General features: G+C 44.5%; 1 protein-coding gene across 1 annotated transcript in view; it reads left to right on the forward strand.

Moving 5' to 3' along the window:
* The window catches only part of LOC137362312 (neuropeptide Y receptor type 1-like), a 34,807-nt gene extending 16,805 nt beyond the window's left edge, over window positions 1-18,002 (forward strand). Inside the window, exons 5-9 of the mRNA XM_068026718.1 lie at window positions 2,517-2,748; window positions 3,365-3,475; window positions 3,964-4,163; window positions 4,655-4,759; window positions 14,981-18,002. Of these exons, the coding sequence (XP_067882819.1) occupies window positions 15,152-16,246 (1,095 nt within the window). The 5' untranslated portion in view covers window positions 2,517-2,748; window positions 3,365-3,475; window positions 3,964-4,163; window positions 4,655-4,759; window positions 14,981-15,151 and the 3' untranslated portion in view covers window positions 16,247-18,002. The remainder of the gene's footprint in view (window positions 1-2,516; window positions 2,749-3,364; window positions 3,476-3,963; window positions 4,164-4,654; window positions 4,760-14,980) is intronic.
* The last annotated feature ends 6,421 nt before the right edge of the window (window positions 18,003-24,423 follow it).

A 24,423-nucleotide genomic window follows, 5' to 3' on the forward strand; every position in this document is an offset into this window, starting at 1 on the left:
TTTTAATAGAAGCTCAGCTGTAGTTCCTTTCCCCAGCTGTCCAACCTCCAACTGTCACCAGCACCGTCAGCTGAGGCTTGTTGTTGGATTCAGCAGTCCTCAATCAGGCAGCAGTAAACCCTGTGCTGTTCTTGCTCTGGGAGTGTTTTGGATAGTGTTGAATGAACATTGCCTTGAATCTCGCCTTTTGTTCAGCAGAGTCTCAAACAGCGTCACCCATACTTCAAAGAGGATGTTTGTCAAGATATTTGTCTCTGGAGACTATTCATGCAACAAGAAACTTGTCAACAGTAAGATACTGAGCTCACACAAATTAGAACATCCCACGCAGTCTACAATCAGCCTTTGTAAATAAAATTATGAGAGGAGATAACTGCAAGCAATGAAAATAAATGTGTCTGTGTGAACAGTTCATGGCAAGGGAAGGGGACGGAACTGTAGGAAAGGATCAGTGCTTAAGATCAAGATCCTGACAGCTGCCATCAAATCATTAGGATAATCTAAAGATAATAAGATGTTCATCTGCTGAAGGATTGAACGGAGACAGATCTCTCTCAGCTCAGCACCAGAACCCATAGAGCAGCTTGTCAGTCCTAATAGCTGGCAAGTGATGAGTTTTTTTCCCTCGAATTACCTGGTACCCCACAGCATTGTCAGAACCATTGCCATTCCTGTCCCCACAGGCTGTTCTTGTTGCATGTCACAGTGATGCCCCAGAAGCTGTGTTTCAGCTTGGCTCAGCAGATTGTTAGTCTGAGTCAGAAGTTTGAGAGTTAAAATCCTACTCCAGAGATTTGAGTGCATAATCCAGAGTGACACTCTAGTGTCGTACTGAGGGAGTGCTGTACTGTCAGAAATGCCATGTTTTAGAAGGTTATCCAAAAGAGACTGTCCAGGTACGTAGATTATTAAAATATCATGAACTGGCCCAGAATATAATCCAAAAGGCTAATGGAATACTGGTCTTTACATCAAGAGCATGAGAATACAGAGGAGTAGAAGTCATGCTTCCGCTATACAAAGCACTGGTTCGACCACACGTGGAGTACTGTGAACACATCAGAAAGGATATATTGGCCTTGGATGGAGTGCAGCATCGATTTAACAGAATGGTACCTGAAGTCGAAAGGTTAGATCACAAGCAAAGACTCCAAAACTGAGGGTTGTCTTTCCTGGAATTTAGAAGGTTAATGGGTGATTTTGTGAAAAGTTTCCAAGGTAGAGTAGATAGAGGGGGACTTTCTGTTAGTTGGGCAGTCTAGGTGAAAGGAGCATAGTTGAAAGATTAGAGCCAACCATTTAAGGAGTGAAATGAGGAAACACCTCCTATTTTCCTGAAGGATGGCGGCAGTTTGTAACTCTCCACTGCCTGAGGCAGTTGATGCTTTAGAAGTTATGTTTAAATCTGAGATTAGTAGAGTTTTGTTAACCCAAGGTATTCGGGGACATGGGGCAATGGTGGGTCACAGATCAGCCATGATGTATTGAATGTTGGAACAAACTGGAGGGGCTGAATGGCCTCCTCCTGTTCCTACGTTCTGAATTGAGATGTTAAATCGAGGCTCCGTCCGCCCTCTTGGCTGGTTGTGAAAACTCCAATGGTGCTGGGGCCCGACCTGACCCATGTCGTCGGGTTCAGGTCGGGTAGCAAGCCCTTAGTCCCCAGTACCCTCGATCAGTATTCATCTGAGTGCCATCATCATGAAAACAGATTGTAATATAAGCAAAATAGTGCAGACGCTGAAAATCTGAAATAAAAAGAGAAAATGCTGGAAATACTAAGCAGTTCTGGAGATACAGAGTCAACGTTTCCAGTCTGTGACCTTTCATCAGAACTCAGATCCTCAAGATCAGAAAACAGATTATTTGGTCATTGCATTTCTGTTTGTGAGATCTTGCTGTGTGCAATTTGTCTGCCTTGTTTCCTTCATCACGACAGTGACTACTTGAAAAGAGTGTAATTGGCTGGGAAGCTCTTTGGGACGTCCTTATGTGATGAAAGGCGCTATATAAATACAAGTTCTTTCTTTACCTCTCCCTCACAGAGAGCAGAGCATTGGAAAGTTGCTGCTCCCCAGGAGAGGAGAGGAGGGGAGGGGAGGGGATGGGTGCTCAGCCCCAGTGCAGTTATTAAACCCACGATCCAGCGGTCCCCACCATCTGCATATTTAACAAAAATTGTTGCCACACATTGATTTTCCTTTAATTGTCAGCGAACGGAATCCCTGTCGAGCCGAGAGTCTAGGCGGTTTTTCTAACCTATCACAGCACATTGCGGAGTTGCACTCAGTCAGACGGAGGCAAGGGACTGCAGCATATTCCATGAGTAACAATTGCTGTCTCCGAAATACATGCAGGAGAGAAATGTCATCGTCAGCTGAGGGAATCTTGCACTGGCTGCAATGAGTAAGAATTGGAGTAGAGGGAATCAAACCCTTCTGGGTAGAAATAAGCTCGGCTGCTGCATTCCGCTCACACTTGCTGTCGATTCATTTTTTTGGTGTATTATGCTGTAGATTGCTTCGTGAAGATGGGCCTTTCGGACCATTCGTTTCGTCGCTGCATCCAAACAAACGTCAGCCCTTAACCGTTCAAAAGCTGGAGAGCAACAGAAAGAAGCAAGAATAACATTTTCCCTCCCGCTGTCGGCGTGTGTCACAGACTGAGACAGCAGGCGACAGAAATCAACTGCTGTGCCTGAAGCAGACGGCGAGACTGGCAGCTGTTGCTGTGTGTGTTTCAATTCAGGTAAGGTTTGCCATTCAGTACATGGGGTAAGTGCTTTCGGCAGCTTCTGAACAGAGCGCTCATCGGGCAGTGAACTGTTTCTCTTCCTATTCCTTCTCTCTGGCCAGTGACTGCGTGTGGATCTTGTTGAGCACTTTGTATGTTCCACATTTTCTCAGCTCCCAGCAGAGGGAAGAAGTGTGTGTCTGTTAACTGCAGTAGAAATTAAACAGCGGACACTCATTTTTCAACAATTTAAATAGCGTCGGACTTTCCTGGATTTGGGTTTGTGATTCTTTTTTGAATAGCCGTCACATTGTTTTTGCATCTCGTTATGGCTTATGATATCTATCCACAGAAAGAACATATTGTCAAATTCATGTGTAACGGGGGTGGGGGGGGGGGGACCTTAGATCTGTACATCGTATAGTTGGGATCTGAAAGCGTTTCGGGGTACAGGTGTTGGTTTGAGTGGAGCACAAAGATTTCACAGAATCATGGACTCAGCACAGATCGAGGCCATTGGGCCCATCGCTCCTATGCTGGCTCTTTGAAACAGCTGTCCAATTAGTCCCACTTGCCCTGCTCTTTTCCGATAAGCCTTTCAAATTTTGAATTGCTCTCTGAACACCTGCAGGATTGCTTTCATGAGGATTGAAGCTTGAGTCTTGATGCTGCAGAAACGTTGCTGTTCCACTGCGGAAGGCTTTGATAAAGGGATTTCATAAGGGGAAAAACCATTGAGGAGGTGAGATTTTTTTTCACGCACCAAGTTGTTATGCTCTGGAATGCACTGTCTCAAAGAGTGATGTTACTAGATTGGATCGTAACTTTCAAAAGGGAATTGGATAAATACTTGAAGAGAAGAAAAAATTGTATCTACATAGCACTATTGGACCACAGCACGCTGCAAAGCACTGCACACTCAATAAATTGAAGTGCAGTCACTTTTGGAATGTAGGAAATGCAGCAGCCAGTTTGTGCACAGCAAGCTCCCACTAACAGCAATGTGATAATGACCAGATAATCTGTTTTTGCGATGTTAATTGAGGGATAAACATTGGTCAGGTCACTGGGTATAGCTTCCCTCCATTTTCCCTGAAGGGGTAAACATTGCAGGGCTGTGGGGAAAGAGGAGAAGAGTAGGATTAATTGGATAGCTTAACCACAGAGCTGGTACAGGCTCATTGGGCCGAATCGCCTTTTTTTCTGTTGTGTTCAATTCTCTTATTTTAGAAACTCTCTCGTTGGTGAGGAGACCCAGAACAAGAAGGCATCATAAAAATCACACGAGGTCAGTCAGGAATGAAATGGAAAGGAACAATTTCACACAAAGGAAATCTCGAACCCTTGCCCCGAACAACTGTGGATGCTGGAGATTAACTGAAGTTTTCAAGACAGATTGGCAGATTTTTGAAGGCCAACAGTATTGACAGGTATGGAGAAAAGATGGGTTCTTTAAGTTGAACTACAAAACAGCTGTAATCTGAAAGGTGGTCAGATTGAAAGGATTCAACGTACTTTTCTATTTGTATGTAACAGGCGTGAGGGGCTGAATGGCCCGCTCCTGTTCCAATCTAATTGGCTCGAGGGGTTGAATGACCTCCTCCTGTTAGTATGTAACTGTATTAAGGATCCTGCCTCTCTCTCTGCGATGTCCTTTAGTACTACCAGCCTCTTGGGATTTTTGCATTGGTCCAACTCCGTCCCCTTGTTAATCCCCCTTTGCCTTACAATTGGCGACCGAGTCTTCAGCCTGCCTGCACTTAAGTTTGGAATTTCGTCACTCAACCACTCTGCCTCTCCTGTTCTCCTTGAAGATCCACCTTAAAACCTTCCTATTCAATCAAAGTTTGGATCATCTGCTCTAATAATTCTGGCCAAAGATCATAAACTCGAAATGTTAACTGTTTTTCTCTGTCGACAGATGCTGCACGTAGGTGAACCTGCATCTCACTTCTTATACTCTTCACTTCGACTTGAACCCGTCCGAGTGGTGAAAATATTCAAGGATTACAACTGAGTGCATTCGGTATTTTTTTTCACACTTTTTATTGTACCATCAATAACTTAACATCAGTGGCCTGCTCCCTTGAAGATAAATCAATATTCAAAAATGTTCTCCCTTAATTTCTTAACTGTGCTCACTCTGTCAGTCGCTCAGAGGAGTATGTTCCCATCTGTGCAGATGATCAAGTCTGCTCGTGGTTATTCTTGCAAGTCACTGCTCTTGTCCCTAAACAAACGTTGCTTAAAGGACAAAAATCACACCCGTGACGATGATTGATACAAAGCCCTCACACTTTTCATTGTGACCTCTTAAATCTTGTAACAGTTCAAGATCTTGGGCTCGTGAAGAGTTCATTAACATATGAGGGTGTTGCAATGGGGAAGATTCTGGATTTTTTCATCATCAGATTGGTGAGTGAGTTTTGCCCGATTCAAACAGTTTTCGGGATTAGCACTTCCAAGGGATGCGGGTGTGCGCCCAGACATATGGGAACACAGAGCTCGTTAGCCTGTAAGTGCTATTTACAATTTGACAACAGGAATTCAATGGCTGAGGTCAGTTAAATCTTGGGTAGACATATATCGTTGTGTGGTCTGATAGCATCGTCTGTCTCTTGACTTGTATATTCATGAAGTCATTGTTTTATTTCAATTCTCAGCTTTTTTTTCAGCAGTTAATTTAGAAAGTCTCGTGGGATCCTGGGATTGGAAAGTTGACCATTTCCTGATTAGTGTGCATTACAAATGGTCTTTTTGCAATCCCATGGCTTGAACTTTAAATGTTGGTTCCCTTTAAGGTGAATGTGTGCTTGCTAAAGGACCGCCTCCAGTGCTCCCTGATCGTCTGAGTATTTCCAGCACTGGAGTTTTTATTTCCAATCTCCAGCATCTGCAGTATTTTGATTTTGCCCTAATCGCTCCTTGGCTTATGTGAGAGTTTTCCTTACATCTCTGTAAAACGCTTTGGGACATTTTCTAAGTTGAAATGCAAATGCAAGTGTTTCTTTTTGGGGTTAAAATAGTAATTTTGGCAAGATGCAGAGGGATCATTAATCCTACATCACTTGGGGATTGGTTGCTTTGTGCTGAGGGAGAGAGTGTGAATTCAAATGTGAGTCATTTCTCCTCTTGCTTTATTTCAGTGTGGTAGGGAGAAATATGCAAATGGCCGTTACATAGGATATAATTGCACAGAAGTTGGCCATTCACCCCAACTAGTTCATGTAGCCGTTTGTGCTCCACTCAAGCCTTCTGCCATCTTTCCTCATCAAAATCACTGTAACCCTCCATTCCCTTATCCATCGTATGCTCATCTAGCTTCCACTTAAATGTATTTTGTCCAATTTATTTCAAATACTCCCTGTGTTTTTTTCCTGTTTGCCCTGTAGGATTTCTTTGTGACTATCTTATAATTGATGGCCTCCAGTTATGCTCTTTGCCACAAGTGTCCACTCGTCATATTAAAGACCTCTATTAGGTCACTCCCCACCCTTAGTTTTTCAGGAGTAAAGAGACACAGCCTGTTCATCATTGGTTGATATACCTCTGCATTTTTGGTATCATTCTTGGAAATCTTCTCTGCACTTTTTCCACTGACTCTAAATCCTTTTTATAATATAATGAAAGGGGTCTGATGAGGCACCACTATGCTGAATTGTGCTTTTCATATTGTCATGGAATGAGGTGATGATACTTAGTAGCTTTGGTGGACATCCGATCTTTGCTAGTAGTCTGACGAGACCACGTCTGCTGACAAGGTCAAAGGCTTTGGTGAGATCAATGAAAGCGACGTAGAGGGGCATCGGTTGTCCGCGGCATTTCTCCAGTAGCCGGCGAAGGGAGAACAGCATGTCAATGGTGGATCTCTCTGCTCAAAAGCCACACTGTGCCTCAGGGTAGACACATTCAGCCAGCTTCTGGAGTCTGTTTAAAACAATTTGAGCGAAGACTTTCCCCACTATGCTGAGCAGGGAGATTCCACAGTAGTTGTTGCAGTCACCGTGGTCACCCTTGTTCTTATAGAGGGTGATGATATTGGCTTCGCGCATGTCCTGTGGTACTGCTCCCTCATCCCAGAGCAGGCAAAGCATTTCATGGAGTGCTGAGAGTATAGCAGGCTTGGCGCTCTTGATTATTTCAGGGGTAATGCTGTCCTTTCCGGAGGCTTTTCCACTGGCTGGAGAATCACTGAGTTCCGAGTGGCATGAAACAGGGCTGTGTTCTCGCACCTACATTGTTTGGGACCTCTTCTCACTGCTGCTCTCACGTGTTCAAGTCTTCAAAAGAAGGAATTTTCCTCCACACAAGATCAGATGGCAGGTTGTTCAACCTTGCCCGTCTTAGAGCGAAGACCAAAGTACGGAAGGTCCTCATCAGGGAACTCCTCTTTGCTGACGATGCTGCATTAATTTCCCACACAGAAGAGTGTCTGCGGATACTCATCGACAGGATTGCGGCTGCCTGCAACGAATTTGGCCTAACCATCAGCCTCAAGAAAACGAACATCATAGGACAGGACATCAGAAATGCTCCATTCATCAATATCGGCGACCATGCTCTGGCAGTGGTTCAAGAGTTCCCCTACCTAGGCTAAACTATCACTAGTAACCTGTCTCTTGATGCAGAAATCAACAAGCGCATGGGGAAGGCTTCCGCTGCAATGTTCAGACTGGCCAAGAGAGTGTGGGAAAATGGCGCACTGACACGGAACACTAAAGTCCCGAGTGTTTCAAGCCCGCGTCCTCACTACCTTGCTCTGCGGCAGCGAGGCCTCAACAACGTATGTCAGCCAAGAGCGACGTCTCAACTCATTCCATCTTCGCTGCCTCCGGGGAATCCTTGGCATCAGGTGGCAGGACCGTATCTCCGACGCAGAAGTCCTCGAGGCGGCCAACATGCCCAGCATATACACCCTACTGAGTCAGCGGCGCTCGAGATGGCTTGGCCAGGTGAGCCCCATGGAAGATGGCAGGATCTCCAAGGACACATTGTACAGCAAGCTCATCACTGGTATCAGACCCACCGGCCGTCTGTGTCGCCGCTTTAAAGACGGCTGCAAACTCGACATGAAGTCCTGTGACATTGACCACAAGCCATAAAGAGTGGCGAGTCGAAGAGACTTGGCAGGAAAAAAGACAGAAGCGCAAGGGGAGAGCCAACTGTGTAACAGCCCCGACAACCAATTCTATCTGCAGCACCTGTGGAAGAGTCTGTCACTCTAGAATTGGCCTTTATAGCCACTCCAGACGTTGCTTCACAAACCACTGAACACCTGCAGGCGCGTATCCATTGTCTCTTGAGACAAGGAGGCCAAAGAAAAAAAAATATGGTGACCAGTATTGCGTGCATTATTCCTAAGTGTTCCTCTACCCACCTCGACTCCCACCTTCCAAGGAAGAAGTGACCTCCCTATTCTACTTGCCAAACTGTAGTACTGAACATTTATCTGTGTTGAACTATATTTGCCAATTATTTGCCCATTCTGTTAGTTTGTTGATGCCCCCCTTTAATTTGTTACAAGTCCTTCTCCTTGAGGAATTCTTGAGGTGCATTCAGGAGAACTTTTATGGCCAGTATGTAGCAAGTCCAACAAGAGAGGATGCAGTTTTAGACTTAGCTTTAGAAAATGAGGATGGGATGTTGGAAGGAATGGCAGTGGGACAGCAGTTTGGTGGTAGCGATCATAATTCAGTCAGTTTTAACATAATTATGGAAAAGGACCGAGATTAGAGTTTTCAAGTGGGGCAAGGCCAATATAACTAAACTGAGGAGTGATTTAGCGAGAGTGGACTGGAAACAGCTGCTTGAAGGTAAATCAGTGTCAGAGCAGTGGGCCCTGCTTTTTGTGGTAATATATTAACGATTTGGACTTAAATATAGGGGGCACGGTGAAGAAGTCTGCAGACAACACAAAGATTGGCCGTTTGGAGGATAACTGTAGGCTGCAGGAGGATCTTGATGGTCTGGTCAGATGGGCGGAAAAGTGGTAAATGGAATTGAACCCGCAGAAGTGTGAGGTGATGCATTTGGGGAGGTCAAACAAAGCAAAGGAATACACGAGTAATGGGAAAATACTGAGAAGTGTAGTGAAAGTGAGGGACCTTGGACTGAATGTCCACAGATCCCTGAAGGAAGCAGGACAGGTCGATAAGGTGGTTAAGAAGGCACATGGAATCCTTTCGTTTATTAGCCGAGGTATAGAATACAAGAGCAGGGAGGTTATGCTGGAACTGTATCACTCATTGGTTAGGCCACAACTTGAGTACTGTGTGCAGTTCTGGTTGCCTCATTCCAGAAATGATGTAATTGGAGAGGGTACAGAGGAGATTCATGAGGATGTTGCCAGGTCTGGAAAAATTCAGCTATGAGGAAAAATCAGATAGGCTGGGGTTGTTCTCCTTAGAACAGAGAAGGCTGAGGGGAGATCTGATTGAAATGTTCAAAGTTTTGAGGGGCCTGGATAGAGTGGAGGTGAAGGGTCTATTCACCTTAGCAGAGAGGTCAGTGACTAGGAGGCATAGATTTAAAGTGATTGGTAGAAAAATTAGAGGGGAGATGAGGGAAAACGTTTTCACCCAAAGAGTGGTGGAGGTCTGGAACTCACTGCCTGAAAGTGTAGTTCAGGCAGAAATACTCAATTTATTCAAACGGTGTCTGTATATGCACCTCAAGTGTCGTAATTTGCAGGGCAATGGACCAAATGCTGGAAGGTGGGATTAGGCTGGGTGCATAGTTTTTCAGCCGGCACAGACACGATGGGCCAAGTGGTCTCTTTCTGTGCCTTAAACTTTCTGTGATTCACGGCGATAAGCCCAATTTGGTGTCATCCGCAGATTTAGAAATGATGTAAAAACAAGAAATGCTGGAAATGCTCAGCAGGTCTGGCAGCATCAGTGGAGAGAGAAGAGTTAACGTTTCAGGTCAGTGACCCTGTGATGTATTTGATTCCAAAGTCCAAATTGTGAATGTAATTTGAGAACAGCAGTGGTGTCAGCACTGATCCTCGTGGAACATCACTTCTCTCCTTCTGCCACTCTAAATATCTACCATTTACTCCCACTTCTCCTTTCTGTCTTGAAGCGAGCTCACAAATGATTCCACCACTTGTTCCCTGACACTGTATTTTCTAACATTATGAATTAGTCTGTTATGGGACACCTTATAAAATCCAGATGAATTACATTTACTGCATTACCATTGTCTACTCTCTCTGTTACCTCCTCATAAAATTTAATGATGTTGGGCAAGCCAGATTTTGCCTATTGAAATCCATGCTGGCTATTCACTGTAATATGTTATTTTCGCCACGTTGTTTTATTCTCTCTTTTAGTAGAGAATTCCATTATTTTTCCTATCGCCAATGAAAGCTGACTGGTCTATAATTCTGTGGGCTTGTTTTATCCCCCTTCAATATTGGAATTATGTGAACTATCTACGAGTCCTCTGGTACAACACCTTTTTCTAATTAATTATTAGGTATGTGTATTAAAGTCTTTACTATCTCTTACCTTGGTTCTTGTAAAATATATGGATGCAATCCATCAGCACCATCCTGTGAGTTTTTTTCAAATGCCTTTTTTTAAAATGCACTTGTTCGAATTACTCACGTCCTCATTCAACGTCGTGTCCACCTGTTATATCTCCGTGGTGTATACCAAAGCCAAATAGTTTAATATTTGTGCCGTCTCTCGATCATTACCTGTTGCATTATCTTGTCTATCCCTTAATGGTCACATTTCCATTTCAGCCTTCCTTTTTATTGATGTGCCTGTAAAATAGTTTACTATTTTGATTTCTGTTCCTTGATAATTTAATTCAATAGTTTCTGTTTGCCTTCCTAATTTTTTTTGACTTCTCTCCTAATATGTTCGTATTCTCTCTTATCACGCACTCCTCTACTATCTCTATAATTAATGGATGTTGCTTTCCTCACCTTCAATTGCTCCTTTGTGTCTTCCTTCATCCATGGAGTCTCACTGGTGTGTAATTTGTTCTTCACTTTTTTATGGAATATGTTTTTCCTGCACTGTATTGAACACAGTTTTAAATGTTTCCCTTCTAGTTATGCATCGCTGTTTGCTAATATTGTTACCCATTTTATTTTCTGAATTGGTAATTTCAGCTCATCAAAGTCAGCTTTTCTCCAATCCCTTAACCTGTTTTTTTGTCGTAACTGATGTCCTTCTCTATCATCATCTTAAAACATATTATACTATTGTCACTCATGCCTAGAGTTTAGCCAACCCCTTCTGTGCAATATTTATTGGGTAGTTGAAATCTGCCATGATGACTTCATGTTCTTATACTCAATTCCCTAATTTATCTGCAATTTTCTTCCTCCACCTCCCTTCCACTACGAGGTGGTCTGCAGACAACACCCATTAGTGTAATTGATCCTTTATTATCTTTCATCTCTACCCATATGGATTTTATTTTTGAAATTTCTGATGAAAAGTCACAGACCTGAAATGTTAACTCTGCTTCTCTGTCCACAGATGCTGCCAGACCTGCTGAGCTTTCCAGCACTTGGTTTTATTTCAGATTTCCAGCAGCCACAGTATTTTGCTTTAGTTTAGCTTGGATGTCATTTTTGTGTGGCTGATAGTGGCGTCCCTTTTTTTTGTCACTGCTGTTAGGTTATCCCAAATAAGTACAGCTACTCCACCTCTCTTTTTACCCTTCTCTATCTTTTTTAAATATGTTATACCCTGCAATGTTTAATTCCCAGTCCTGATTTCTCTGTGCCCATGTCTTTGTATTGCTTTCAAAATGTCTGGTTTCTCCAAATGCATGATTGCTGCCAGCTCCCTCGTTTTATTGCAGACACTGTGTGTAGATTGCTGTACATTGTAACATAGGATTTCCTCTCCTTTATGTTTAACCATCTTTTTAGGTTTCTGTTTTGTGACTTCATTTATTCCTCTCATCATTTGTCGTACTTTACTTGATTATTTCCTGTGCTCTCTTTCCCTGCTTTGTTTATAATTGGTGCTAGATCGATGTACTAATTTTAAATCTGAGATTTAGATTGTGGGTAAACAACACGTAGGGATATGGTGTTAGGTCAGAGATCAGCCATGATCTCTGGGATTGCCAGGACAGGCTGAAGGGGCTAAATCGATTCCCCCTGTACCTGTGGTTCCTATGTAGGAAATTTCAATCAAGATCCTGAAAGATATACAGCTCTAATTTTTCTCTTTGCTGATTTGAATGTGCATTTTGGCGTCAGACTTGGGTATGTCCAGAGGCCTAAGGCACAGGTTGTCCAAGCGCATGCTTGGCAAACCTGGAGTGCATGTAGTGTTGGGGGTGAAATGGTCCACCTGTTGCTGTCTCCATTGATAGAATTTGCACAGAACATCACTGTCAAGGTCTATTTTAAGCCAATTACTTGTTACTGTTGCCGTAAAGACAGATGAAAAATCTGAGCCTTGTTAATTCATGAGTTAATGCTTTTAACCAGCTCAGACGACAGCTCATCAGGCTAGGACCTCCAACTTCCGATGGTTATCTGTAATCGTTGAGAGAAGCCCCAGTCCCCTCCAAGTTGCAGTAGTGAGCCAGTTGTCCTTGAATCCTGGGGCACAGCATGACTGGGGGATTGGAATGTTGCAAACTACCGAAAAGTGAATGAAGAATAGAAAAAAAACTGGAACAAATAAGTTTCTTTTCAAGCTCTCAGGTTGTCTAAAGAAGCATTTTACAGCCAATTAATTACTTTGCAAGGCTTATCACTTTTTTGTTCAAGGAAATTAATCTTTGCGTTTCAGGATCCAATAGATTTCGAACAGATCTAGCAATGCAAAACTGGGCATTCATGAGGCGCTGTGGGCCATCAGCAGCAGAATTGTACTCAACCACAATCTGTAACCTCATGGCCCAGCAGAGCCCTCACTTTACCATTACCATCAAGCCAGGAGACTTGATAGAGTGGAAAACAGGAGGATGTTTCCACTTGTGGGGGAGACTAGAACTAGGGGACCCAGTTTAAGCATAAGATGGAGATGAGGAGAACTTTTTGTTCTCAAATGTTTGTTAGTGTGTGAAGTTCTCTTCCCCTGAAAATAGTGGAGGCTGGGTCACTGAATGTATTTCAACTGCGTTAGATAGATTTGGGACACACAAGGGAGTTAAGGGTTATGGGGGGGGCAGACACAAAAGTGGAATTGAGACCTTAAACGGATCAGCCGTGATCTTCTCGAATGGTGGAGCAGGATCGAAGGGCCAAATTGCCTACTGCTGCTCCTAAGTCCTAGCTTCCTATTAGTGCTATGCACTAAGCCAGGGGTGACACCCTGAACTACAAACATGTCCCCATCCAGGGAGCTTGGATCTCAGAAGGCTCCCGTAGTTTATTTTACAGGCTTTGTTTGATGCAGCACTCAATCTGTGTGATATGTATGGAACAGGTGAATCAGATTGATCTCATTGCCGTTTTTAGGATTGTAAAGGGACTGAATAATGTTGATAAGCTGTTTCACTTTGTGCAAAACAGTAGGACTTGGCTTGCACTTGAAGGGATGTAAATTCAAAATTATTCTGCAGAAATACTGTTTCGGTGGGCAAATGCTCTGGAACAAACACCCTCAGCGACACGTTGGAAGCAGTTAGTAATGATTACTTCAAATGCAAACTGGTTTATTTTGGAAAATCATGTTTTGGAATCCAATATTTGAGTAATTTGAGACATGATGTACAGTGGTTGTACTGTGTTTTGGAGCAGTTTGTGACTTTGGATTGAAGGATCCCAAAGCTGTCCGCACTGAGGTTTTCCTCACCTTGTGCCTGGGTTTGACATGTCTAATCGGTAGATCACTATCATTGGTCAACACACGCATTATCATTGCATGGTGAGTGACATGGTGTCAGGTGAAGTAAATCGTAGAATCACTGCATTCGGGATCATACATTTCCTTCGCTCTGCTCTTGTTCTTTTGCCATTTAGTTTAAATGTTTGTCCTCCTGGTTTCTTGCCCTTCTACAGGTGGAAATAGTTGTATTTATTAACTCTGTTCAAACCTCTCACGAATTTGCACATCTTTATCAAACCTCCCTTTAACCTCTATGCTCTAAGGAGACCAATTCCAACTTTTCTCAGTCTCTCCGAATTTCTTAAGTCTCTCATTCCTGGTATCATTCCAGCAAACCTTCTCTGCACCCTATCCAAGGCCTTCACATGCTTCCTAAAACACGGTGCCCAGAAGTGGACACACTTTTCCAGCTGAGGCTAAACCATAGATTTAGATTAAACTTGGTCTTTTTTTGTCATGCAATTCACTTTCTAAATCAGAGGTCTTTGATCTTGGGTTCCACCCTCAGTTCCTTTTGAAAGCTGACCTCCCATTCCATGGGGATGGGGTTGATGTTGAGTTTTGCTGTTTGAATAGGGGAACGTGCTGGTGTCTGTCTCGGTCTGTGACTCGCGGCTGGATGCAGTGAGTCGCTGAATAGGCGGCCCTACTGTCAATCTCTACTTTCATGCCAGGAGAATGACGGCTGGCGGGGACAGCGAGTGGCTGTTTGACGCGTCAGCATGTCCGGTTTTAGACCTGAAAATGCAGTTTTCAACCGGTCTGTCCCCTGGTTGATATACTTGGGTTAGAACAGAAGAATCATTTAAAGAGACATGCACCTGCAGTAATCTCTACATACAGGAGTCTGAAAGACAGTGACCAGCCAGGAATACAGTGTGATTCAGGTTGCTGTTCTCAACAACATTTGAATTTGAAATTTCTACATTATACTCATGCACTGGTAGCTCTGATGCATTTTTTAATTGTGGCTTGTAGATGGGAATCACATGACGATCTCATCAATGTCCAGAAAGACATTTCAAACTCTCTGTTCAGTATCCTTTACTGCCACATTTCGACACTATTTTTATTTCTATCATCATTTCCTATGGCCCTTTTTGTCTTGTAAATTGTCATTACACCATTTCACCAGTCACAATGGGTAAAATGTAGGTTTACATGAGAAATTTGCATTTTAAAACACATGGAGGAATTTGAAGGGGAAAAAGTTGATAGGAATTGTGTGCAGAGGCCAGATGTTTAATATAAAAGGAAGACTTCCATTTAATTATGACTTTCATGATCTCCGGAAATCCCTAAGTGTGTTATCGGCAATTAATTTTTTTGACCTTGTCATTTGTAATGTAACACCTGTGGCAGGCAATATGTACCATGGAATAGCAGTTCCAGATGTGTAAATTGTGAATTGAATTCCATATTTTCACATACAGGGGATCCAGATGGTGGTGAGAAACTTGAGATGTTTGTACCTCCGTTCAAATCATGATGCAGAAGGATCAGCACACAGGTTGAGGAAGATGCCATCTATGTCTGACTAAGGCTTCGTTGGAACTCGCATCTTGGCCTGTCACGAAGGTTAGGTCTGGGGAGTCCATTGAAGAATGGATCCGAAGTTCAACCGTTCCATGAAAATTCCGCTAGCCTCCTGGCCAAACATTTCGCTGCTGGCAGAGCAGTTCCAGTTCTGCTCTGATTCAGTGAGTAGCACCACGTTCCTCATTGTGGCATACAGCACAGTCATGGCGGTAGGTGTGATTGGCAACATGTGCCTGGTCCTGGTCATCATGAGGCAGAAGGAGATGCGCAATGTCACCAACATCCTGATTGCCAACTTGTCATGCTCTGACATCCTCATCTCCACCATATGCCTACCGGTGACTGTGATCTACACCATGATGGACCGTTGGATCCTTGGTGCTGTGCTTTGCAAGTTGACCCCATTCGTTCAGTGCATGTCAGTCACTGTGTCCATCCTGTCCTTGGTCCTGATTGCTTTAGAGAGACACCAGCTGATCATCAACCCGACTGGCTGGAAGCCTGCGGTGGGACATGCCTATTTAGCAGTAGCCGTCAGCTGGTTGGTGGGATGCTTCATCTCCTTGCCCTTTGTGTCTTTCAACATTTTAACCAACGAGCCCTACGCAAATGTCTCCTTTTTCCTGGACACATTCGAGGATCATGCAGCTTGTATCGAGCATTGGTCTTCAGAGCGCCAGAAGCTGGCCTACACCACCTGCCTGCTGGTCTTCCAGTACGGTTTGCCACTGCTGCTGATGCTGACCTGCTACTTCCGTATCTTTCTGCGTCTGCGTAGGCGCCGGGAGATGGTGGACCGGGCGAGGGATGTCAGCCGCAAGGTCAGCCACAGTCGGAAGATCAATGTCATGTTGGCATCTATTGTCGCCGCCTTTGGTATTTGCTGGCTGCCGCTTACCGTCTTTAACACTGTCTTCGACTGGGACCATGAGGCCATCTCCATCTGTCACCACAACTTGATCTTCTCCCTGTGCCACCTGACAGCCATGCTGTCCACCTGTGTCAACCCGGTCATCTACGGCTTCCTCAACACTAACTTCCAGAAGGAAGTGAAAGCCATGCTGTACAGATGTCGCTGTGGCGGAACCTCAGACAGCTATGAGAGTTTTCCTCTTTCCACAGTCAACACCGAGCTTTCAAAAGCTTCCATGCGCCAATAATCACGTGTAATCTCAGCTGCGTTGTGCCTTTGTGGATCATTTGACACTCGTCCTTGTGGTGGGTTTGGACCGCCAATGATGTCATCCATCCCCAGACACTTGGTTTTGCTGTTGTGAAGACACCTGGTGATAATAATGTCGGTCTGTGGTGAGCTGATATGTCTCCAACGGCTGCCTCATGTGGTCATGGATTGCCTGGATCGATAAGATTTGAAATATGATCTGAAAAAGTGTCTCCATCTAAATGTACTTTCAGAATGAGTGAGAAGTGAGGGGGGAACCAAGAGGGGCAGTGCGATGCCCCTACGGTAACGTGATTTTGACACTCATTCCGTTCCCATCCATCTCACCAAGGTTGTGGATCATAGCTCTGTGGGTTGGTTTTTGTTTGTGTTGCTCATTGGGGCCCACACTGTTCAGGCTGATGGTTTCTCTCGAGTTCCTGATCTCACATGGTCTTCTACAAGGGCCACACTATAGAAGCAGTGCAATAGCTTTGCATGGACCATTTGAGGGCTGGGCAGGGTGCCGGAGGAGCATTGTAGGCTGGACTAATCGCATCTCGCGTTGATGCCAAAATGAGGCCTAAGGAAGCCTAAAGGGGCGTAGTATATTTTTCAAGTTGGGTGGTGCTCAGTTCCAGGGTGAGAATGAAGGAGTCGGATAGTGGATATAGTCTTGTTTTACGACTGTTACTAGTTGTTTTGGATCGTTACACAACACAGCCACAAAAAATGAATTAGACGTACTGTGCATCATTGGAAGGGCTGTCTGCAGCAGCACTTCCTCACCAACTGGAACTTGTCTTTCAGCTTGGTTGCTCTGAGCTCTCCCATTTCTCACAAGTGAGCACCCTGGTGCTGAGTTCATTTCCAACTCAATCTGTTCCTCAATCAGCATCCAAGGGAATCTTCGACTGAGCTTGTCAGTTGGGTTCAAACATGACGTGCGGGAAGTGAGAGGAGAACGGTTTAAACCCGTGCTTCATTCCAGTGTGTGCATCCACTGCACCATCCAGGTCTAGTAGCGAGGTGCAGTTACTGCCTTTTTAACTGAGACATGGAGGAACTCAAAGTGTAAGATAAAACAGAAAGTGGTTCCCTCCCAAATAAATGCTGTGCTAAGACTGATTCTTAAGTAGTTTGAGAACAACACAAAAGTGAAGGGGAGGAGAAGAAATAAACTTCTGGGGAAATGGTCAAACTGAGAAAGGAGTGTGTCTTTTTAATATGTATTCAGAAAATGCATGAGATTTAATATATTGTGATATTATACAGCCATGTTCTTGTGCCCAATTTAAAGGGGCGAAACTTGTTCAGACAAAAATCTTAAGTGAGAGGTGCGGAGGGTCTGGTGCCAGGGATCTGGAGTATTTTACACCATCTGCAGGTTGGTGAATAAGGCAGGTAGAATTTTTTTGTGCTCATTTTCCCCTCGGGGGTGGGGTGGGGGGGGGGGTGGTTGGCTGCTGGTGGTGTTGTAAAGCCGCTGATGCAGATTGACCAGCTGATCTAGAAATTGCCTGGATTTTATTTCTGACAAATTCAATGTCAATGAGGGGAGGTTGATTTGTAAGGGTAGGTTTGTACCCGTGGGCTGTCCTAATCTGAGTTTCTGGAATATTCTGTGCTTTGTAAATATTTCAAATTGCTTTCTGTTGCACCTTCAAAAAAATGCTTCGTTGATGTAACTCATTGAATGTATTGCTGGGGTGAGATATTGCCATCGAATGCCCCAATAAAATATCTCAGACTAAGTCTCTCATATTGTTTCATGAATCAGCATTTCAAGACTACTCTCATTTGTTCAAGGAGTATTCTTCCACACCAGAGAAAACAGTGCAAGCCTTTATGCATCAGATATCTCATGCGTCTGCGTTCCTTTCAGTGATAAATTTCACTGAAAGAGAAATTAAGTTTTATTTTGAACTTTTTGCTGCTTTTTTTTTTTAACAGTATGAGAAGATCTGAGGAGAGCTACTGCCTGATTTACATACAGCACTGTCCCCCATCAAACACTCCCAAGACAGGTGCAGCATGGGTTAGATACAAACTCAAGTTTCCTCTAAACTGTCTCCTCAATTACTCCCAGGACACGTACAGGCTGGGTTAAAGACAGGACACAATCTCAGGAAGAACTGGATAGCTCCTTTGCGAGAGTGAGCAGGGGCATGTGAAAGAGCATTAAAAACCTGCACAGAATAAATGGGCTGGGTACAGAGTAAAGCTTGCTCTCCACTGTTCCATCCCGAGGACAAGGGATGCAGCTGTGAGTTGTTGCTCCACGTGGGAACCAAAAGTATAGGAAGGAAAAGAGTTGAGGTGGTGCAGTCAGTTTCAAAACAAGTGAAGAAAGAAAGCAGGACCTTTGATTTAGTAATTCGTGCTGAGTGCTTGAGAGTTTCGGAACAGTAAGGTAAGACAAGTCAAAACCTTATAGGAGCAATAATGCAAGTCAGAGGGCTTCAGTTTCTTAGGGAGTTGGAACTAGTTCTGAGGGAGGGTTTAAAAAATTGTTCGGGGGATGGGTACCAGCAGAGGTCAAACGACGTGATAAGGGCACTGGCGAAGTGTAAAAGGTAGTTCAGAAATTTGTATTTCAATACTCAGTTCCCCTACATTTGTCCCTTTGTTCACGTGGGTCAGGACTATTGATGTGGGTGGGATTTGGGGCGGTTTGGATTTGGGTTGTGGCTGCAGTCTCAACTTTTAGATATTTGTAATGTTGGTGTGTTCCCAGCTCATTGTTAGAGTTTGGGGGGGGGTGGGGGGGGGGGGGGAAGGGTAGTGGTTAGTCAGAGGTACAGAATTTAGCAGAGGGTAGTCAGAATTACAAATGTGGTTGAGATCTGGGGTCATTCATTAGGACTATGATTGTATGTTTGGTGTGGGGGTTAAGGCCTCTGTTTTTAGGATCGGAGTTGGGTTCAGGGCAGGTGGGATTGTTAGGTTTCAGTTGGGATTGATGTTTGCATTAGATTTGTTTGTGGGATCAAGAGTTATGAGAAGCAAGGTTGTAGTATGGGTTGGGCTTGAGGCTTAACATTAGAACTTATAGCTTAGGGTTAGGGCTGTGGTTAGGAGCTGGGCTATTAGGTTCAGCATCAGGTTTGGGGTCAGGGTTATGGTTTGGGGTTAGCATGAGGAATGAAAAATTAGGCTCAGAGTGGAAGGTTGGTAGGGCTCTGTTGTGGGGGCAGAGGGGAGAGATGTACTTTAAGTTCAGGGTCTCAGTCAGAGTTCTGAGTCTGATTCAGGACATTTGGTGCTTTGCTTTCTAATTGTGCAAATCACTGGATCTCTGCTATTTGTCATCATTTGTACTTTTTGTTTGTTTCAAGCATTATCAGTTATAGGGGGTCAAACCCTTGTCCAGTCAACTTTCTGGTGGTTAATGGTCGGCACAGAGTCGGTGGGCCGAAGGGACTGTTTCAGTGCTGTATCTCTGAATCTAAATCTAAAAAAAAAACTCCACTCTGGTTCGACATGTCATAAACTTTCAACACCTGCACTTAGAACAAAGAACCAAGAAAATTACAGCACAGGAACAGGCCCTTCGGCCCTCCAAGCCTGCGCCGATCCAGATCCTCTATCTAAACCTGTCGCCTATTTTCTAAGGTTCTGTATCTCTTTTCTTCCTGCCCATTCATGTATCTGTCTAGATACATTTTAAAAGACGCTATCGTGCCCGCGTCTACCACCTCCGCTGGCAACGCGTTCCAGGCACCCACCACCCTCTGCGTAAAGAACTTTCCACTCGTATCCCCCCTAAACTTTTCCCCTCTCACTTTGAACTCGTGACCCCTAGTAATTGAATCCCCTACTCTGGGAAAACGCTTCTTGCTATCCACCCTGTCTATACCTCTCATGATTTTGTACACCTCAACCTCCGTCTTTCTAATGAAAATAATCCTAATCTACTCAAACTCTCTTCATAGCTAGCGCCCTCCATACCAGGCAACATCCTGGTGAACCTCCTCTGCACCCTCTCCAAAGCATCCACATCCTTTTGGTAATGTGGCGACCAGAACTGCACGCGGTATTCCAAATGTGGCCGAACCAAAGTCCTATACAACTGTAACATGACCTGCCAACTCTTGTACTCAATACCCCGTCCGATGAAGGAAAGCACGCCGTATGCCTTCTTGACCACTTTATTGACCTACGTTGCCACCTTCAGGGAACAATGGACCTGAACACCCAAATCTCTCTGTACATCAATTTTCCCCAGGACTTTTCCATTTACTGTATAGTTCACTCTCTAATTGGATCTTCCAAAATGCATCACCTCGCATTTGCCCTGATTGAACTCCATCTGCCATTTCTCTGCCCAACTCTCCAATCTATCTATATTCTGCTGTATTCTCTGACAGTCCCCTTCACTATCTGCTACTCCACCAACCTTAGTGTCGTCTGCAAACTTGCTAATCAGACCACCTATACTTTCCTCCAAATCATTTATGTATATCACAAACAACAGTGGTCCCAGCACTGGTCCCTGTGGAACACCACTGGTCACACATCTCCATTTTGAGAAACTCCCTTCCACTGCTACTCTCTGTGTCCTGTTGCCCAGCCAGTTCTTTATCCATCTAGCCAGTACACCCTGGACCCCATGCGACTTCACTTTCTCCATCAACCTACCATGGGGAACCTTATCAAACGCCTTACTGAAGTCCATGTGTATGACATCTACAGCCCTTCCCTCATCAATCAACTTTGTCACTTCCTCAAAGAATTCTATTAAGTTGGTAAGACATGACCTTCCCTGCACAAAACCATGTTGCATATCACTGATAAGCCCATTTTCTTCCAAATGGGAATAGATCCTATCCCTCAGTATCTTCTCCAGCAGATTCCCTACCACTGACGTCAGGCTCACCGGTCTGTAATTACCTGGATTATCCCTGCTACCCTTCTTAAACAAGGGGACAACATTAGCAATTCTCCAGTCCTCCGGGACCTCACCCGTGTTTAAGGATGCTGCAAAGATATCTGTTAAGGCCCCAGCTATTGCCTCTCTCGCTTCCCTCAGTAACCTGGGATAGATCCCATCCGGACCTGGGGACTTGTCCACCTTAATGCCTTTTAGAATACCCAACACTTCCTCCCTCCTTATGCCGACTTGACCAAGAGTAATCAAACGTCTGTCCCTAACCTCAACATCCGTCATGTCCCTCTCCTCGGTGAATACCGATGCAAAGTACTCGTTTAGAATCTCACCTATTTTCTCTGACTCCACGCATAGCTTTCCTCCTTTGTCCTTGAATGGGCCAATCCTTTCTCTAGTTACCCTCTTGCTCCTTATATATGAATAAAAGGCTTTGGGATTTTCCTTAACCCTGTTTGCTAAAGATATTTCATGACCCCTTTTAGCCCTCTTAATTCCTCGTTTCAGATTGGTCCTACATTCCCGATATTCTTTCAAAGCTTCGTCTTTTTTCAGTCTCCTGGACCTCATATGCTTCCTTTTTCCTCTTGGCTAGTCTCACAATTTCACCTGTCATCCATGGTTCCCTAATCTTGCCATTTCTATCCCTCATTTTCACAGGAACATGTCTCTCCTGCACGCTAATCAACCTCTCTTTAAAAGCCTCCCACATATCAAATGTGGATTTACCTTCAAACAGCTGCTCCCAATCTACATTCCCCAGCTCCTGCTGAATTTTGGTATAGTTGGCCTTCCCCCAATCTTCCTTAAGGACCACTCTCGTCTTTGTCCATGAGTATTCTAAAACTTACGGAATTGTGATCACTATTCCCAAAGTAGTCCCCTACTGAAACTTCAACCACCTGGCCGGGCTCATTCCCCAACACCAGGTCCAGTATTGCCCCTTCCTGAGTTGGACTATTTACATACTGCTGTAGAAAACCCTCCTGGATGCTCCTTACAAATTCTGCTCCATCTAGACCTCTAACACTAAGTGAATCCCAGTCAATGTTGGGAAAATTAAAATCTCCTATCACCACCACCCTGTTGCTTCCACATCTTTCCATAATCTGTTTACATATTTGTACCTCTATCTCACGCTCGCTGTTGGGAGGCCTGGAGTACAGCCCCAACATTGTTACCGCACCCTTCCTATTTCTGAGTTCTGCCCATATTGCCTCACTGCTGGAGTCCTCCATAGTGCCCTCCTTCAGCACAGCTGTGATATCCTCTTTGACCAGTAATGCAACTCCTCCACCCCTTTTACCTCCCTCTCTATCCCGCCTGAAGCATCGATATCTTGGGATATTTAGTTGCCAATCGTGCCCTTCCCTTAACCAAGTCTCAGTAATAGCAATAACATCATACTCCCAGGTACTAATCCAAGCCCTAAGTTCATCTGCCTTACCTACTACACTTCTTGCATTAAAACAAATGCACCTCAGACCACCAGTCCCTTTGCGTTCATCATCTGCTCCCCGTCTACTCTTTCCCTTAGTCACGCTGACTTCATTATCTAGTTCCTTACAGGCTTCAGTTACTACCTCCTTACTGTCCACTGACGACCTCATTTGGTTCCCATCCCCCTGCCACATTAGTTTAAACCCTCCCCAACAGCGTTAGCAAAAGCACCCCCAAGGACATTGGTTCCAGTCCGGCCCACGTGTAGACCGTCCAATTTGTAATAGTCCCACCTCCCCCAGAACCAGTCCCAATGTACTAAAAATCTGAACCCCTCCCTCCTGCACCATCTCTCAAGCCACGCATTCATCCTGACTATTCTTTCATTTCTACTCTAACCAGCACGTGGCACTGGTAGCAATCCTGAGATTACTGCCTCTGAGGTCCTACTTTTTAACTTGGCTCCTAACTCGCTAAATTCTGCTTGTAGGACCTCATCCCGTTTTTTACCTATATCATTGGTGCCTATGTGCACAACGACAACTGGCTGTTCACCCTCCCCTTTCAGAATGTTCTGCAGCCGATCTGAGACATCCCTGACCCGTGCACCTGGGAGGCAACATACCATTCGGGAGTCTCGTTTTCGACCACAGAACCGCCTATCTGCTCCCCTTACAATCGAATCCCCGATGACTATAGCCCTTCCACTCTTTTTCCCGCCCTTCTGAACAGCAGAGCCAGCCACAGTGCCATGAACCTGGCTACTGCTGCCTTCCCCTGGTGAGCCATCTCCCTCAACAGTATCCAAAACGGTATACCTGTTTTGGAGGGAGATGACCGCAGGGGACACCTGCGCTGCCTTCCTCCTCTTTCTCTGCCTTTTGGTCACCCATTCCCTTTCTCCCTCAGCAATCCTAATCTGCGGTGTGACCAATTCGCTAAACGTGCTATCCATGACCTCCTCAGCATCGCGGATGCTCCAAAGTGAGTCCATCCGCAGCTCCAGAGCCGTCATGCGGTTTAACAAGAGCTGCAGCTGGACACACTTCCAGCACGTGAAGGAGTCAGGGACATCAGCCGTGTCCCTGAGCTCCCACATTGAGCAAGAGGAGCATAACACGGGTCTGAGATCTCTTGCCATTTTTAATCTTAAGCTTAACTTAGTCTTAACTTAGATAAATGGTGAAAACTTTGCATTCCTTTTTCAATCACACGAAAAAAATAAATAAATAGAAAAAGCCTTACCTTATCTGCACACCACCGAGTCTTTTTTTTTGGTTAGTGGAGGAGGGCGGGTGGGAGACACTACAGGTGTCGTGTCTCGGGTTCAGCCGCTGCCCAAATATATAGGACTTACTTACCCAGCTGCCACCTCGCTCTCCCTGTCACCGCTGCAAAAAGAAACTGCCGAAACAAAAAGGTAAGTTTATGTAAGTTGAAACTCACTTAAAAGTGCAATACACGTTTTGTGGTTGAAAGAGGCAAAAAAAGTTTGTTAATCTGTTCATGTGATGAATGGGAATCCCTCCTCCATGTAACTCTTGAATATTTGTGCACCAGAATTGGACACAATACTGTAATAACGGCTGAAGCAATAATTTATTCAAAGGTTCATGGTAACTTACTATACTTTGGACTCAATGCGCACATTGATAATGGTAAGGATGAGAAATGCCTTTTCCACCAGTTCCTGAAACAGCCATGGCACTTTCCACAATTTGTCCATAAAAACCTCCATCCAGATTTCTGTTTCTGCATGCCCGTTGCAATGGACTGGTTTCAATGACTTATTCCAACCATACTTAACGCTGGTCAGAGTTACATTTCAATTCGTCACCTCTTCCATT

This window comes from Heterodontus francisci, unplaced genomic scaffold, assembly GCF_036365525.1.
Source record: "Heterodontus francisci isolate sHetFra1 unplaced genomic scaffold, sHetFra1.hap1 HAP1_SCAFFOLD_1374, whole genome shotgun sequence".
Lineage (NCBI taxonomy): Eukaryota > Metazoa > Chordata > Chondrichthyes > Heterodontiformes > Heterodontidae > Heterodontus > Heterodontus francisci.